Source organism: Panicum virgatum, chromosome 3N (genome assembly GCF_016808335.1).
Source record: "Panicum virgatum strain AP13 chromosome 3N, P.virgatum_v5, whole genome shotgun sequence".
Lineage (NCBI taxonomy): Eukaryota > Viridiplantae > Streptophyta > Magnoliopsida > Poales > Poaceae > Panicum > Panicum virgatum.
This window is the reverse complement of record NC_053147.1, coordinates 15,431,088-15,446,416: the sequence shown is the minus strand read 5'-3', so window position 1 is coordinate 15,446,416 and position 15,329 is coordinate 15,431,088. Positions and strand designations below refer to the sequence as shown.

General features: G+C 56.1%; 1 protein-coding gene across 1 annotated transcript; it reads left to right on the top strand.

Moving 5' to 3' along the window:
* Nucleotides 1-77: 77 nt before the first annotated feature.
* Nucleotides 78-1,277, top strand: LOC120664592. The gene is made up of 2 exons (XM_039943871.1): nucleotides 78-465; nucleotides 900-1,277. Exons 1-2 carry the CDS (start codon nucleotides 119-121, stop codon nucleotides 1,003-1,005), a joined length of 453 nt encoding a protein of 150 aa, XP_039799805.1. The 5' UTR covers nucleotides 78-118; the 3' UTR covers nucleotides 1,006-1,277.
* Nucleotides 1,278-15,329: the final 14,052 nt, after the last annotated feature.

Below are 15,329 nucleotides of genomic sequence, written 5' to 3'. Positions count from 1 at the left end.
AGTGTGGCTAAGAATTTAGCTCCTGGGCTACAAACCATGAGGCCTGTAACTTACAGCCCAACAGATAAGATAAGGTAAGGTAGGAAGAACAAGTCCAGCACAGCAGCCGCCGCCGTCCATGTCCATGGCCCTCTCGAGCTCGCTGCGTGCCCTGGCCCTGGTCTCCCCGGCCCTCCCCTCCGCTCGTCCGAGCGGCGGGGTCGCCGCCCCGGCGTCCCGCACGGGGAGCCGGCCGCGGAGAGGGTCGGGGGTCGTGGCTGCGGCGGCGCTGCCGTCGGACGCGCAGTGGCTGGAGCGGCTGCCGGAGAAGAAGAAGCCGCTGTACACGCACAGCCTGCCGTGCATCGAGGCGTGGCTGCGCAGCCTCGGGTTCACGCAGTCCCGCGAGGAACCCGCCCTCTGGGTCGCCGAGATGCCGCTCTGGCACGCGCGCCTCAGCCTCGATGTCACCGACCTCCACATCAGGTAGAAACCGCATATATTACTCTTCCAAATTCAAGTCCCACTGTATCAATGCTACCGTGGGGATTCAATTCGTGCGCATGATTATTAACAAAAAATCATGCTCGTAATTTGACCAACTCTTTCCTGTGTTTTTAGCCTGCCCAATCTGCTTATGTGGTGCTCCAAATGAACTTGGTTTGGATGTTTCATTTTTCTGTACAAGCACATAACGAATTGTTCGGCTAGGATTTAGAAGTATTTGTTAAGAATAACTGAAGGATTGTTCGTCTAGTAGTTCTGAAGATTCCTTGGTGTGCCAGTGTCTTACCTTTTTTTTCAGCTACTTCCTGAGTTGCATGAGTTGACTGTGTCATCAAATCAGTATGAATCCTTTTGCTGGATCACTCAATTGTTCATCAGTTGAAGACAAAATTGTTAATCTTGTCGTTAACTAGGTACTTGAAAAGCGGCCCTGGAAATCTTGAGAAGGACGTTGAGAGAAGATTCAGCTATGCCTTAAGCAGAGAAGACATCGAGAACGCGATACTTGGAGGACCTTAATACAATCAAGGAGCCCAAAGTTAGGATTCGTTTAGTCATGTTTGTTCTCGAGGCAAGGGTGGCACTGAAGAAGTCGCACAGCCATCGAACGGATCATGTGTCGAAAATAATATTCATAAGCTCTTGCAGTGACTAGGATGAAATTGGAAATGTGGATGCCTCCAGGTGCCGTGCATTTGGTTTGTGGGCGTAAAAATGAAAACCTTTGAGCAGAAACTTGCTCATATTTATGTAAAGAAATGACTGTCATATCATTATGTTTTATTATGTCCTGTGTTGCTATGCCTTACCTTTTTTGACCTATATGTTTGGGCTTAAAAACACTGATCAATTTTATGTCGGGCTAGTATTACCACATATCCTTGATAAAATTTGAGTGTGTCATTGTAGACAATACAATGGTCTACAGGCATGGTTTTGAGCAACAGCTCTTATCAGAATGTTTGTTTTCTGAAAATCTATCCATGGTAAATATTCATAATCAGAATACTATATACGAGGGTATCTTTAAACAAATTTGCATATATCATATTTTTCTCTGCTTATTATGACTATTCGTGAACAAAATGAAACAGCTTGACTACGTAGAATACGATTAATAGATTCTAGAAAAGAATGAGTGTTTTTTAATTTTTGGCTTGAGTTTGTTTAAAGGGCCTTGTTTTTCCAGTCTTCTCCCCTAAAATGGTTGCGTACCATTGCCTGGAAAAGCTAGCGATTGAACATGGTAGAAATCAACACTACCCATTAAATTGCACGGGAAGGTTGCGACGACAGGAAGGTGGTGCGAGAAGCCCTGCAAGGTTGCAGCGTGCTGCAAGTTGCAACGAGACTCTGTGGACGTGATGGATGACAACAGGTCTTAGCCGCAGGGGCAGGACGTGATGGGCAATGGACCAATGGTATACAAGAACAGGATAGAATCATAGAAGGGATCAAGAAACAAGGGAGAAGCATTTCTTCTAATAAGATTATTATCAGCTGGGACGGTGGGGCCTAACCTTGCCCCCTCCTGTTTCATTAGGAAAAAAACACCGTATTCAAGTAGCCATCTGACTGGATCCAGCGCTTGCCCTCCTCTCTTCGTCCTCCGGTCGGTATTCAAATACGTTTTGGCCCTGTTTAGATCAAAAAACGCAAAATCCAAAATTTGTATAAATCACTTGTATAGTGTATTAAATGTAATCGAAAAATAAATCGTATTACACAAATGGACTATAAATCGCGAGACGAATCTAATGAGCCTAATTAGGTCGTGATTAGACACTAAATTGCTACAGTAAATGTACAAGAAACATATGCCAATAATGGATTAATTAGGCTCATTAAATTCGTTTCGTAATTTACAAACGAGATCTATAATTAGTTTTGTGATCAATCTACATTTAATACTTTAAATATTGAAGATTCTCTTCCAAAAATCTAAAAATGCAAAATGCAAAGTAATCTAAACAGTCTCTTTGTCTTCCTCGCAACTTCTCCCCCACGGCCTCGCCACCAGCAGCGCCATGCCTGCCATCTTCGGAAACTTGCCCACCGTTGGACCTGCTTCCACCGCCGCCGTAGCCATTCCACTTCCACGCAGGGTTAAAAATACCGACCATTCAAAATTCAAATTTAAATTCCAAAAAAATAAAAAATTCCCAAAAAATTCTTAAAAATACTTCAATTTGCGATGAATCTAATGGTATCAAATTTTTTCACATATTCATTCATTTAGTATACTTTGCGAGCATTTGAAGTTAAATAAAAAAATATGCATACAAAAGTATACAAATATAATATAAAAGTAGTACAAAATAGGGTTGGAGGGTTCATTTAGGTTAAAATATTTATACAAATATTCATTTAGTATACTTTGCGGGCATTTGAATTTAAGCCAAAAAAGAAAAATAATTGAATTTGGCCGGTTACCACTCAAACCGACCGGTAACCGGTCAAACCGGTCGGTAGGCCGATCGGAACCGATTGAACATGCGATTTTAAATTTGATTTTAAATTTAACCAGTTTTAATTGGTAACTGATTAAACCGGTCCAATAAATCGTTGCCGGTGGACGCCGGTTTGAGCCCACCGGTTCAGTAAAAAAACCCTGCTTCCACGCTTCCTCGCCGTCGCACGTCCCGCGCCGATCAACCTGCCGCGCGAAGCATCCACGTGGATGAGTAGGCATGCTGCAAGCATCCACGTAGAAACCAGTGGGGACGGAGGAGTGCCAGAAGCAGCGCGACGCCTTGGTCCAATGCGACCAACCCACGTGGGATCACCCATCCGCCTCCCAAGTCTCGCGTCTCGCGCATCCGCACACGTGGCCCGGCCCCGGCCGGGTCCGCGTCCGCCCGCGTCTCGCGCTTCCGAACACGTGGCCCGGCCACGTCAAGACGTTGACGCCTCCACCACATGCTGGTGAGGTCAGTCTGCAGGATAAGCTAGCTAGGCCCCCTGAGCTGGCACTTACTAGTCAGTGACGTCTCCTCGCTCCCGCGGGGCCCACGCCCAACGTATCGCCGGGCGACGTGGTTCAATCGCCTCCGGACTGCTACGCGGTCGCACATGGGCCGTTCGACGTGGCAGGTTTGACTCACGTGTTTGCCGTTCCTCCCCAGCGAAGGCGACCTGTGGGCCCATGGACACCTGGGCCCCACATCCAGAGGAGGTACAGGTTTCGCGCGCGTGATAAAAGGCGGAGGAGAATCCTTTTTCTCCGTCGTCTCGGAATATTTTATTCCAGGTTTTCGAAATATTTGATTCAGACCGCGGGGCCCGCACGGATGCGGCCACCACGTCACCCACATGACTAGGATGCTGAGCACTGAGCAGGCAGCCGGGGCACGCCCGGCGGCGACGCGTAGGCCGGCGAGATGGTCGACACGTGAGAGGGTGGTACAACCGATGGTGGGGTGACGAGGAATAAACAAATGGGCCCCGTCCACTTACCTTCACCCAGCTCACCCTCCACTGGCAAGGTCGCCCATCTCCACCGATAATCCAATGCACACCTCGGAAATGCATACCAATATGTGCCCTTTGACATATTTTTAGTTAATTTAAGCATTTTTATCTACTGTAGGACATTGCTAATAATTTTTTATAACATTAATATGTTAGAGAAAATAAGGCAAAAAGTTACTAATACACTTAGAGCGGGGTTAATGGTTCCGCCGGATGCACAGCAGAATGCTGCAGCGAATAGGAGAAATGTTCATAAAAAATAGAAGAGATGTGCATGCAAGCGGGCAACAAATAGAAGCTGTCGGTACCCTGTAGCAGAGATATTCACTTCTACTGCAGCAAGGCAGGACTCGCGTAGTCATCCGTAAATACGTGATAAGGGGCGGAACAGCCGGGCCCCACAGGTCAGGCTTCTACCTCACCGGGCCAACGGCCCAGGACCCGCTCCCCGCTCTGGGACGTGTCCGGTGACTCCACGTGTCCCTGACGAGGGGAAGCTCCGAGCCAACAGTCGAGGGGCCGGACCCCCCCATAGGGGTCCGGGACCTCCCCGCGTCTGTCCGGACCTCCCACGCGCGTAGAGCCAGCATACCGCCGGGGGGTCCGGAGGCTCCACGTGTCCCATAGGCACGGGACGGATGCGAGTCTTCCGCTGGAAGACTCGTCCATCCACCGCATTCAATGCGGGTGGTTGAGGCGTGCTCTGTCGCCGCGGCACGAGGGGCAGCCTTTGCCAGGTCACACTGTAGACCGCGTATTACCGATGTATACAGTGCAGCCGCCTGCGCCGCATCCGCGCAGAGCCCGTCTGCCACATTAAATGGATACGACGGCACGTCACTTTTCCATCATGCCGCCTACGCCGCAAGCTACACGGCCCGTTCAGCTACGCAGCAGGCGACGCCGCAAGCTACGCCTGGCGCCGTTTCGACAAGACGGGGCATGGATATGTTGGACGGAGGATCCCCGCGGGCAGGCAAGGAAATCCGGGAGTAAGATCTCCTCCGCCTGCAACACCATAATATATGACAGTACGTTATTTTATACTACATCGTTGGGCCCACCTGTCGGGGACCCAACGGCCATGTACGCGCTTCCCTTGAGATATAAAAGGAAGGCGCTCGCTGTACACAACAAGCTCTCAAGCTCTCAAGCTCACCCAGACTCAAGCAATACAGCACATAGTGGACGTAGGGTATTACGCTCCGGCGGCCCGAACCACTCTAAACCGGCTGTGTTCATCGTGTTCTTCCAGGAAATCGAACTAGTCCTAGCTAACCCCCGAGTACTCACCCTCTGGGCTTAGGCGGGTGCATTCTGCCATCCGGCTGTGGTTTACCACACCACGACATTTGGCGCGCCAGGTAGGGGCATTAGCTGGTTCTAGTTCATCTTCTACTCGTCTCCATGGTTCGGGTGGATGACGTGGAGATGACGGAGGGTGTGGCATCATCCGCGCCACATGCCTCTCGCCTTCCTGCTCAGGGGGCAACCGTGCCTGCGGAGCAGCCACTGTCGGCGGAGGCGCGCGCTGCATGTCGGCAAGAGTCAGGGCGCCCGTCAAGGGCCCCTCACAAGCTGCGAGCGGCGGAGCACTGGCGGCAGTTAGGGAGTTGCTTCGCAACCCTCCATCTGCTGCGGCCTCGCCAGATGCCTTGAGGCAGTGGCGGGATGACGTTGACCGTCTCCTCCATCTGGCTCAGGCCTCCCCCAGTTCTGCAAGGACTGGGCAACGACCTCCGCCTGGCAATGCGGTGGTACCCTATAACCGGCGCCAGGGCGGTGCGTCGGCGTCAGTGCGCTCCCCCACCGTGAGGGGTGCACGAACAGAAGACCTGTGGGCGGAACTCAACCGCAGGCGTGCGGGTGAGGACGCCCGCATCTCCGTGGAGAGCGCGTGAGAGCGCCACCTCAACATTGAGGGTCGCAACCTCAACGCCGACTTGGACGCAGCGGTACCCAAGCCTCCGGTGAACGCCAGGATACAGGCGGATCACCTCCACGCGGTGGCATGGCCGTTCAAGTTCCGCCCACACCTGCCGGAAAAGTACGACGGTACCACTAACCCGTCGGAATTTCTGCAGGTGTACGTTACCGCCATCACAGTAGCTGGTGGTAACGACGCCGTCATGGCGAGCTACTTTCATGTAGCCTTGACCGGGCCAGCCCGGACTTGGCTCATGAATCTTACTCCTGGGACGATTCAGTCCTGGGAGGAGCTCTGTGCGAGGTTCACTGCGAACTTCGCCAGTGCGTACCAGCAGCATGGTGTGGAGGCTCACCTCCACGCCGTGAGGCAGAAACCCGGAGAGACGCTCCGGGCATTCATCTCGCGCTTCACCAAGGTACGGGGTACCATTCCTCGTATCTCTGACGCGTCTATTATCACTGCTTTCCGCCAGGGGGTACATGATGAGAAGATGCTCGAGAAGGTGGCGACGCACGAGGTGGAAAGCGTTACCACGCTTTTCTCCCTGGCAGACAAGTGTGCCAGGGCCGCTGAGGACCGCGCATGGCACTCAGCCCCACAAGACGGAGACGCCAAAGCTTGTGGCTCCGGGGCTACCGCTCAGGGCGGTGGCAAGAAAAAGAAGGACAAGAACCGGAGTCGCGGGGAGCCGCATCCCGGCGGTCCAGTCATTGCAGCAGCAGCACCAGCTGCTGCGGCAGTGGCTGGGGGCCAGAATGCGCATGGCAAACGCCCGCGCCCGCAAGGTGGCAGTGGAGGTTCATGCCCAGTGCATCCCACCGCTCACCACAGTGCCGCTGACTGCCGCAAGATCCAGAAACTCGCGAAGCGGGTCAGTGGGCGGCGTGAGCAGTCCTCCAAGGATGGCTCACCCCCTCCACGCCAACGGTCTGGCAAGGAAAAAGCCTCCGACAGTGAGACCGCTGCCGGGAAAAAGGAGCTGGGGTACCAATCCCCCGCTAAGGAGCTGAAGGGCGTTTACCGCCACGACAACTCCGACTCCGACAACAAGGAGCGCCACAAGAAACTGTACGTAATGTACAGCGGAAGCTGGGAGCTTGTCTCCCGGCGGGACGTGAAGACCCTTTCGTCGAGAGGTCCTTTCGGTGAAGCTGGGGTCCCGAAAGCGGCGCCGCACCACAAGTGGATGAACACCACCATCTCTTTCGGGCGGTCTGACTGCTCGGAGAACATGGCCGGGGCCGGTGTACTACCTCTAGTCCCCGCCCCTGTCATATCCAATGTCAGGCTCTATCACGTGCTGATTGACGGTGGGGCTGGCCTCAACGTCATCAGCTATGCAGTGTTCAAGCAGCTGCAGATACCGGAGTCCAAGCTGACTCCCTCTCGCCCATTCTCCGGAGTGGGCCCACATCCGGTGTTCCCTCTGGGGAGCATCACCTTGCCGGTCATGTTCGGGACCGAGGAGAACTTCCGCACAGAGAGCGTCCAGTTCGATGTTGCGGAGGTGAACCTCCCATTCAATGCCATCATTGGCCGGCCGGCTCTCTACCGCTTCATGGCCATTGCCCATTACGGGTATTTGGACCTGAAGATGCCTTCCCATGCCGGTGTCCTCACCGTGCGGGGTGACCGCACCGCTGCCGTCGCTGCAGTAGAGAGACTGCATGCTCTGGCGGCAGAGGCTGCACGTTCCGAGGAGGACCCATCCACCTCGCAACCCAGGGCGCCTGCAAAGGCACCTAAGGTTCAGCCGTCTGATCCGGACAATGTTCCTGTGAAGACGGTGCAGATCGGAGCGGACTTCTCTAGGACCACCCGCATCGCGGGAAACCTGGAGGAGAAATAGGAAGACGCGCTCATCACTTTCCTCCGGGCAAATGTGGACGTGTTCGCCTGGGAACCGTCACAGATGCCCGGGATCCCCAGGGAAGTGATCGAGCACCATATGAGGATCTACCCCGACGCCACGCCAGTGCGCCAGAAGCCTCGGAAGCAGTCCGTGGAGCGGCAGAACTTCATCCGTGAAGAAGTCCGCAAGCTGCTACACGCTGGCTTCATCGAGGAGGTCCACCACCCCGAGTGGTTGGCCAACCCGGTCGTCGTCCCAAAGGCCAACGGGAAGCTTCGGATGTGCATCGACTACACCAGCCTCAACAAGGCATGTCCTAGAGACCCATATCCTCTTCCACGTATCGATCAGATCGTGGACTCCACCTCCGGGTGCGACTTTTTGTCTTTTCTAGATGCATACTCTGGTTTCCACCAGATTCAGATGTCTAGAGAGGATAGGAAGTATACTGCTTTTTGTAACAGTGGATGGGCTTTATTGCTATATTGTCATGCCATATGGTCTGAGGAATGCCTTACCCACGTTTGTACGAGCTATGAACAAAACCTTCTGTAATCTAATTAGAGATATTATTGAGGTGTATGTTGATGACATTGTGGTCAAGACTAAGGTAGGGTCAACACTAGTTGAGGACCTGTCCCTCGTCTTCGACCGACTGCGCACCACGCGCACGAAGCTGAATCCCGAGAAGTGCATCTTCGGTGTCTCGGCAGGGAAGCTGCTGGGTTTCCTGGTCTCACATCGAGGCATCGAGGCAAACCCAGCCAAGATCAAGGCGATCGAGGTGATGAGGCCTCCTGGCCGCATCAACGACGTCCAGAAGCTTACTGGATCTCTCACCGCTCTTAGCCACTTCATATCGAGGCTGGCTGAGAGGGCCCTCCCCTTCTTCAAGCTATTGAGGAGGTCCGGTCCATTCTCTTGGACCGAAGAGGCTGAACAAGCCTTCCAGGAACTGAAGCAGCACCTTACCTCACTGCCAGTATTGGTGGCTCCAGAGCCAGGTGAGACATTGTTTCTGTATCTTGCTGCGACTGCAGAGGCGGTCAGCATGATGCTGGTTGCCGAGAGGACGGAGCAAGCTCGCCAGGGGGACACCAGGGTCTCCCCGGCCAAGGATGGTGAGCCAGACCCCGGACATGGGGGTCCGGCAGCCACTCCTCTGTCTGAAGGTCCGGAACCCGAACAAGGGGGTCCGGAGGAGCCTCGTCCCAGTGGGAGCCCAGAATCGTTGGGGCCCAAGGGCCTGACGTGATGGACAAGGGCGAGCCGGACCCGGTCGCCAGGGTCCGGACCATCCAGAATCCAGTCTACTACGTCAGCGAGGTCCTCCACGAGGAAAGGCCAGGTATCTTGAGACGCATAAACTTATCTATGCCATACTTATTGCATCCAGGAAACTGCGCCACTACTTTCAGGCACACCGAGTTGTCGTGGTGACCTCTTACCCGCTAAGAGCGATCCTGCACAACTCCAACACCACGGGAAACATCGCCAAGTGGGCAGCAGAGTTGGCTGAGTTCCAACTGGACTTCCAGCCTTGCCATGCAGTCAAGAGCCAAATCCTGGCTGATTTCATAGCAGAATGGACTCCTTCTCCAAGCAATTCTGGGGTCCGGACCTCAACGCCGGACTCCCGGAGCCGGAAATCAGGACACCAGTCTTCACCGAGCCCCACTGGACACTCTTCTTCGACGGGTCCGTCCGCAAGAAGTGGGCTGGAGCTGGTGTGGTCCTCATCGACCCAAACGGAGATCAGCTGAAGTACATGGTGCACCTTGAGTTCAAGGCCACCAACAACATGGCGGAGTACGAAGCTCTGATCTTTGGCCTGACACAAGCCCTGTCTCTGGGGGTCCGTCAGCTTCTGGTGAAGGGGGACTCTCAGCTAATCATCAAGCAGGTCCGAGGGGATTGCAGCTGCAACAATCCCCAGCTCGCGGCATACCTCATCCACGTGAGGAAGCTCGAGAAGGACTTCGACGCCTTGGAACTACAACATGTTCCCCGCGAACTCAACTCAGCAGCAGATGATCTCTCCGCGAGAGCATCTACCTGGGCACCCGTGCCCGAGGGCGTCTTCAAAAGACGGTTGCTGAGACCTACCGCCCAGCCTGCCGAACTGGGTGAAGGGGATCAAGCTAGCACCTCGAAGCTAGCGGTCCCGGCAGCATTTCACCTGTGGTCCCCGCCCTGGGTTGTGAGCTCTGTCGAGGATCCTGGAGACCTCGTAGAGCCACTCCCACCTACTCAGGGAGATCCCGATGCATGGATCTCCGAGATCCAGGACTACCTGAAAGATAATATCCTCCCTGATGATGATGTGTCCGCTGAGCGCATAGTACGATTGGCTAAACGCTACGCGGTGGTAGAAGGGGATCTCTACCGCCGTGGCGCCAATGGTATCCTCATGCGGTGCATTTCCCAGGGAGAGGGCCACGAGTTGCTCGCGGAGATCCATGGAGGCGAGTGTGGAAATCATTCCTCATCTCGCATGCTTGTTGGCAAGGCCTTTCGGCATGGCTTCTACTGGCCGACAGCACTCCAGGATGCGGTTGAGCTGGTAAAGTGCTGCAAAGCATGCCAGTTCCATGCAAAGCAAATACACACACCGGCTCAAGCTCTGCAAATGATCCCGCCCTCATGGCCATTCGCCGTATGGGGCGTGGATATCCTAGGGCCGTTCCCCCGGGCCGTCGGCGGGTGCCGGTTCCTCTACGTCGCCATCGACAAGTTCACAAAGTGGCTGGAGGTTACCCCTATGGTGAACATCACAAAAAAATCAGCAGTCGTATTCCTCAAGTCCATTGTGTGCAGATTTGGCGTCCCAAACCGCATCATCACGGACAACGGGACCCAATTCAAAAGCAGACTCTTACAAGAGTACTGTGAGGACATCAGCATCCAGCTATGCTTTGCGTCCGTGGCACATCCCCGCAGCAATGGACAGGTCGAGAGAGCGAATGCAGAGATCCTCAGGGGACTCAAGACCCGCACCTACAACTTCTTGAAGAAGCATGGTGCCAAATGGGTTGATGAGCTTCCGTGCGTACTATGGGGCAACCAGACCACACCCAGCCGAGCCACCGGGGAGACTCCATTCTTCCTGTTCTACGGGGCAGAAGCATGCCTTCCCCCGAAAATTCACCTGGGCTCACCACGGGTCTAGGCCTTTGACGAATCCATGCAGGAACAGCTGCGGCATGACGATGTGGACTTCGTTGACGAGCGAAGGTGGCGAGCAGCAATCCGAAATGCACGCTACAACCAGGCGCTCAGGCGCTATCATCAATGGTTCGTGCACAGTAGGAAGCTCTGGGCTGGTGACCTCATCCTGAGGCGGATCCTGAACCGAGCGGGGCTCCACAAACTCTCCCCCAGCTGGGAGGGGCCCTTCAAGGTTACAGAAGTATGCCGCCCCGGATGCGTTCGCCTTGCCACAGAGTATGGGGTGTTGCTGCCCAACCCATAGAATATAGAGCATCTGTATAAGTTTTACACTTAGGCAGAGCAGAGAAATGAATTTTTCCTTTGTAATAAGATAGAATTAGCGTGCGGCCCAGAGTGATAGAGGTCCGCCCTCGTAAACCCGGCCTCTGGCATCCATCGCACCGTCGGCTAGCATTAACGCGCGGCCCAGAGCGGTAGAGGTCCGCCCTCATAAACCCGGCCTCTGGCATCCATCGCGCAAGCCATGTATATCAGGTTGCAAAGGAAAGATTTACTCCCAGTTCTGTCTTTGTGTCAAAATTTAATTTCGCATTTCGATTCTCCAGTTTTTACCTTCCTAACCCCCGCGTGGACTTCCACTCTGGTCGCTACAGCTAAGATCTGTATTGAGTTGTTGGACTGCTGTACAGGTCCGGACCCCCTTGCTGCTGGGACAAGGGTCCAGACCCCTAGGGACCTGCTCTGGAGAGGGGGTGCTTGTTTTCTGGGGTGGTCCGAAGTCCTGTGTAGCCGCTTAGCCGGTTCCGTACCCAAAGCCTACACACTCCACCACCCTGTAACGAGTACTCTAGTACCCAGAGTTGGGTAATTAGGGGCCCGGACCTCGTTCTAGCTCAAGTGTTGGCTTCCTGAGTCCTACACGGCAGGTCCAGCTCCATATCTCAAAGGATCGAGTACGACAGAATGACCTCACCCACTGCTAGGAGGGGTCTGGAACATCGGAGCCAAGACCGGTAAAGTCGTGTTTGTTTCCTGGAGTGGTCCGAAGCCCTGTGTAGCGCCTTAGCCTGGTTCCGCACCCTAAGCCTACACACTCCACCACTCTATAACAAGCATCGAATTGCCCGGACATGTGTATCCGGAGCTCCGGACCTCGTACTAAGCCTGGGGGCCGGTCCAGAATAGGTCCCCCGGGCCTGCTACTAAACTGTGACTTTGAGTGGTACGCAGGTTAAGCCTTGACTGGTGGTAGCTAGTCTCAGACCATTGAGCCTACCTACTATGGGGTCCCGGCATCCGCTTTAAAGGCTTCATGCAGATCGAGGTCCAGTCTCGGTGGCAGACAGACTCAAAACAACTGAGTTTGTCTCCCAGGGGGCCCGGAGCATTCGCTTTGAGCCAAGACATCACGGATCGATTCTGCATGCGTCAAACAGCTAAGTTGCAGTATCATTACTACCATACAAGCGAATTTGATTTTCCTCTCTGTAGTTCTTTCAGCTACACAGGGGATAAGTTGCTCGTTCGACTTGCAATTTATGCTACACCTATGCCCAAGGACGCTTGCTCAACCTCATACGGGGATCCGGAGTGTCTTCTACGGCTCGGATGGCAGATAGGTCCTAACAACAGAACCTATCTGCCAGGGGGCCAGGGCGCCGGGCTGCTGCATACCGCAAACCAGAACAATTGACAAACAACTAAGTTGAAATTTTCCTTTATTAAATTTTCAACAAGTACAATGTTTGTTACATAACACAAAAAAAACAAAAGTACAATGTCCAGCTCAGGAGTCTGCAGGCTCCCGCTTGAAGTAGGCGGCTACGAAGTCGACGACCTCCCGCACGCTTTCCCGAGCGGTGGCCTCCGTCTCCGCCACAGGACCGTCGACGATGGGGGCTAGCGAGAGGGCTGGGTCGTGGCTCCGGAGGAAGGTTAGGATGTGCTCCGCCACCATCCGGATCAGCTCGCGGCCCTCGGCTTCAAGCTGGCCAGCAAGGATCGGCTCCAGACGTCGGAGCCTGTCTGAAGCAAAGTTCAGCACTGGGAGGGTGTCAGCAATTGAAGCTGGCGGCCCCGCCACTTGGATCGGACTCATTCCAAGTGGCACCAACGCTGAGCTCGCTTCGCTTGCCCAGTTGATGATCCGCTGGGCCCCCTGGCGCTGGTCCTCCTGCAGCCTCCGGACCACCTCCTGGATCGCCTCCTGCACCCGGGTGTCCAGTGTTGCCTTGGCCGCCTCCACCTCGTAGGTCCTCTCCTCGAGGTCGGCCTTCTTCTTCGCCGCCGACTCCTTCAGGGACTTGAGGGCCTCGCGCTAGCGCTCGAGCTGGAGCTCCATGTTGGTGGTGAGGGATTCCCGCTTTGCAAGGGACTTCCTATCCTCCTCAAGCTCCAACTCGGCAATAGCCTACTTGCTGGCGGACTCCTGCAGTTGCTCGCGCCATCCTTGCAGAGTCTCAGAGAGCTTGTCAAGCTCCTGCTTGCGGATCTCGAGACCCTGTCTGTGAGTCTCAAGCTCAGACCGCTGAGCCGCGAGGCGTGTCTCAAGCTCGGACCGCTGAGCCGCGAGGCTGGCCGCCTCCTTGCCAAAAGCTTCCTCCCGCAGCGCCAGGGCTTTTTCACGGCTTGCTACAGCAAACTCACAGCCGAACACCTTCCGAAGGTTGGCTCGGTAGGCCTCTTGGTCGGCCTTGAGTTCGGACCGGACTTGCGCAGCAAGGGAGGCTTCGGCCTTCGTGGTGCCTCCAGGTGGGAGTGCCAGTCGCCGAGGCGCTGGCGCTCGCTCTCCAGAGCAGCCCACTCCCGCCGGAAGGCTGCCTCGGTGGTATAGGTCGCCTCCTCTATCGACTGCCGGACCCAGACCAGCACCTGGGGAAGGGGAGCCGCTTCCTCCTCCGGGGGACCCTGCAGGAGCCGCCTACCAGAGACCACCTCCAGCTTTTCCTCTGCTGCAGGTTCGGAGCTGGGGGTGGGAACTTCCGGCACAGGCATCGGGACCTCGGCTGCCGGGGTGCTCGCTGTTGCTGCGCCCTCTCCTGATGTGCTCACCGTCGCCGCGTTGGGCACCACCGGGTTAGTGGAAGCCGCCGCACCCGAGCTCCCCGCACTCTCGCCGTCGCCGCCGAGGCCCCGGTCGCCTGGACCCCACCTGACGAGCCAGCGGCGGTGGAGGAACTGCTTGGGCGAGGGGCCCTGGCAAACAAAGAGAAGAAGCCTTTAGCAAAAAGCGGAGCACCAAGAATAAGGGGAGTGAACGGAATAACACTTATCCTGAAGCGCCGGGTCTCCAGCGTCCACGGAGGCTCGGCGACTGCTTCTGCTGCTGCTGCTGTTCCCGTGGCGGCGGCAGAGGCGCACCTTGTTGCTGCTGCTCCTGTGGCGGCGGTGGAGGCGCACCTCGCTGCTGCTGCTGCTGCTGCTGTCGCTGCTCCCGTGGCGGCGGCGGGGGCGCATTCCGTGGCTGCTGCAGCTGCTGTTGCTGCCGGGGGGAGACATCTCTCGGTGGTGGTGGTGGCGGTGCGGCTACCCCGGGGGGCCCGCGAGGGCCGGGGGCCCGGGAGCTACCTTGGCCCGCGTCCTCAGCGGTCCTCTGACGCTTCGCGGTGGGCTCCATAACTGGGGTCCCGTCGCCTCGGTACAACCTGCGCCGGCCCGCTTCCCCCGACGACGCGCCGGAGCTGCTCCGGGCCTGGCTGGGACCGTTCGTGGCGGCGCTACCAGCCACGGCCTGCTTAACCTTGGCAGTGGGGCCGGACCCCGCGGCGCTCGGCACGGCTTGCTCCCCGGACGCACCAGGGATCCGGATCCCACGGTCCGGGTCGCCTCCAGTCTGGCGCGCTGCCAGCCCGCCGTCGTCTAGGTTTGGCAGGGTGGCCAGCACCGCAGTCCTCAGGCGTGAGTCCTCGCAGAGGGGGACAACACCCTGAGGAAGGATCAGGTGCTCCGGGATGAAGATCTCCCCTGTCACTGCCCGCACCAGGACCTCCAGGGCTTCCTGGGTCAGGTCGCTCCCCTCTCCGCGGTGGGTCCTGCTGCAGTCGTTGGGGCCGGTGAAGCTCCAAACAGGACGCTGCCGCTGCTTCAGGGGGGCGATCCGGCGCTTCAGGAAATCCCCGAGCACGTGTAGCGAAGTGAGGCCGCCCTCCGCCAGCGACCTGATCTTGCTCAGCATCGGGTCGAACGCCGGCGGCAGGGACGGTTTTGCTCGCCAGGACTGGCGGTCGGTGGCGGGTCCCTCGGTCAGCAAGGCGAGGTGCTTGTTGGCTTCGGTGGTGGCGATCACCCATTCCTTGCGCCACTCCTCCCACTTCCCGCCAGTGAGGCCGGGAATGTATGGCGTCGGCAGGTCGCTCCTCGTCTGGAAGTAGTACGCCCCCACCTCATCCTTCCCCTTCCCGGACTTCACCAGCACGAAGA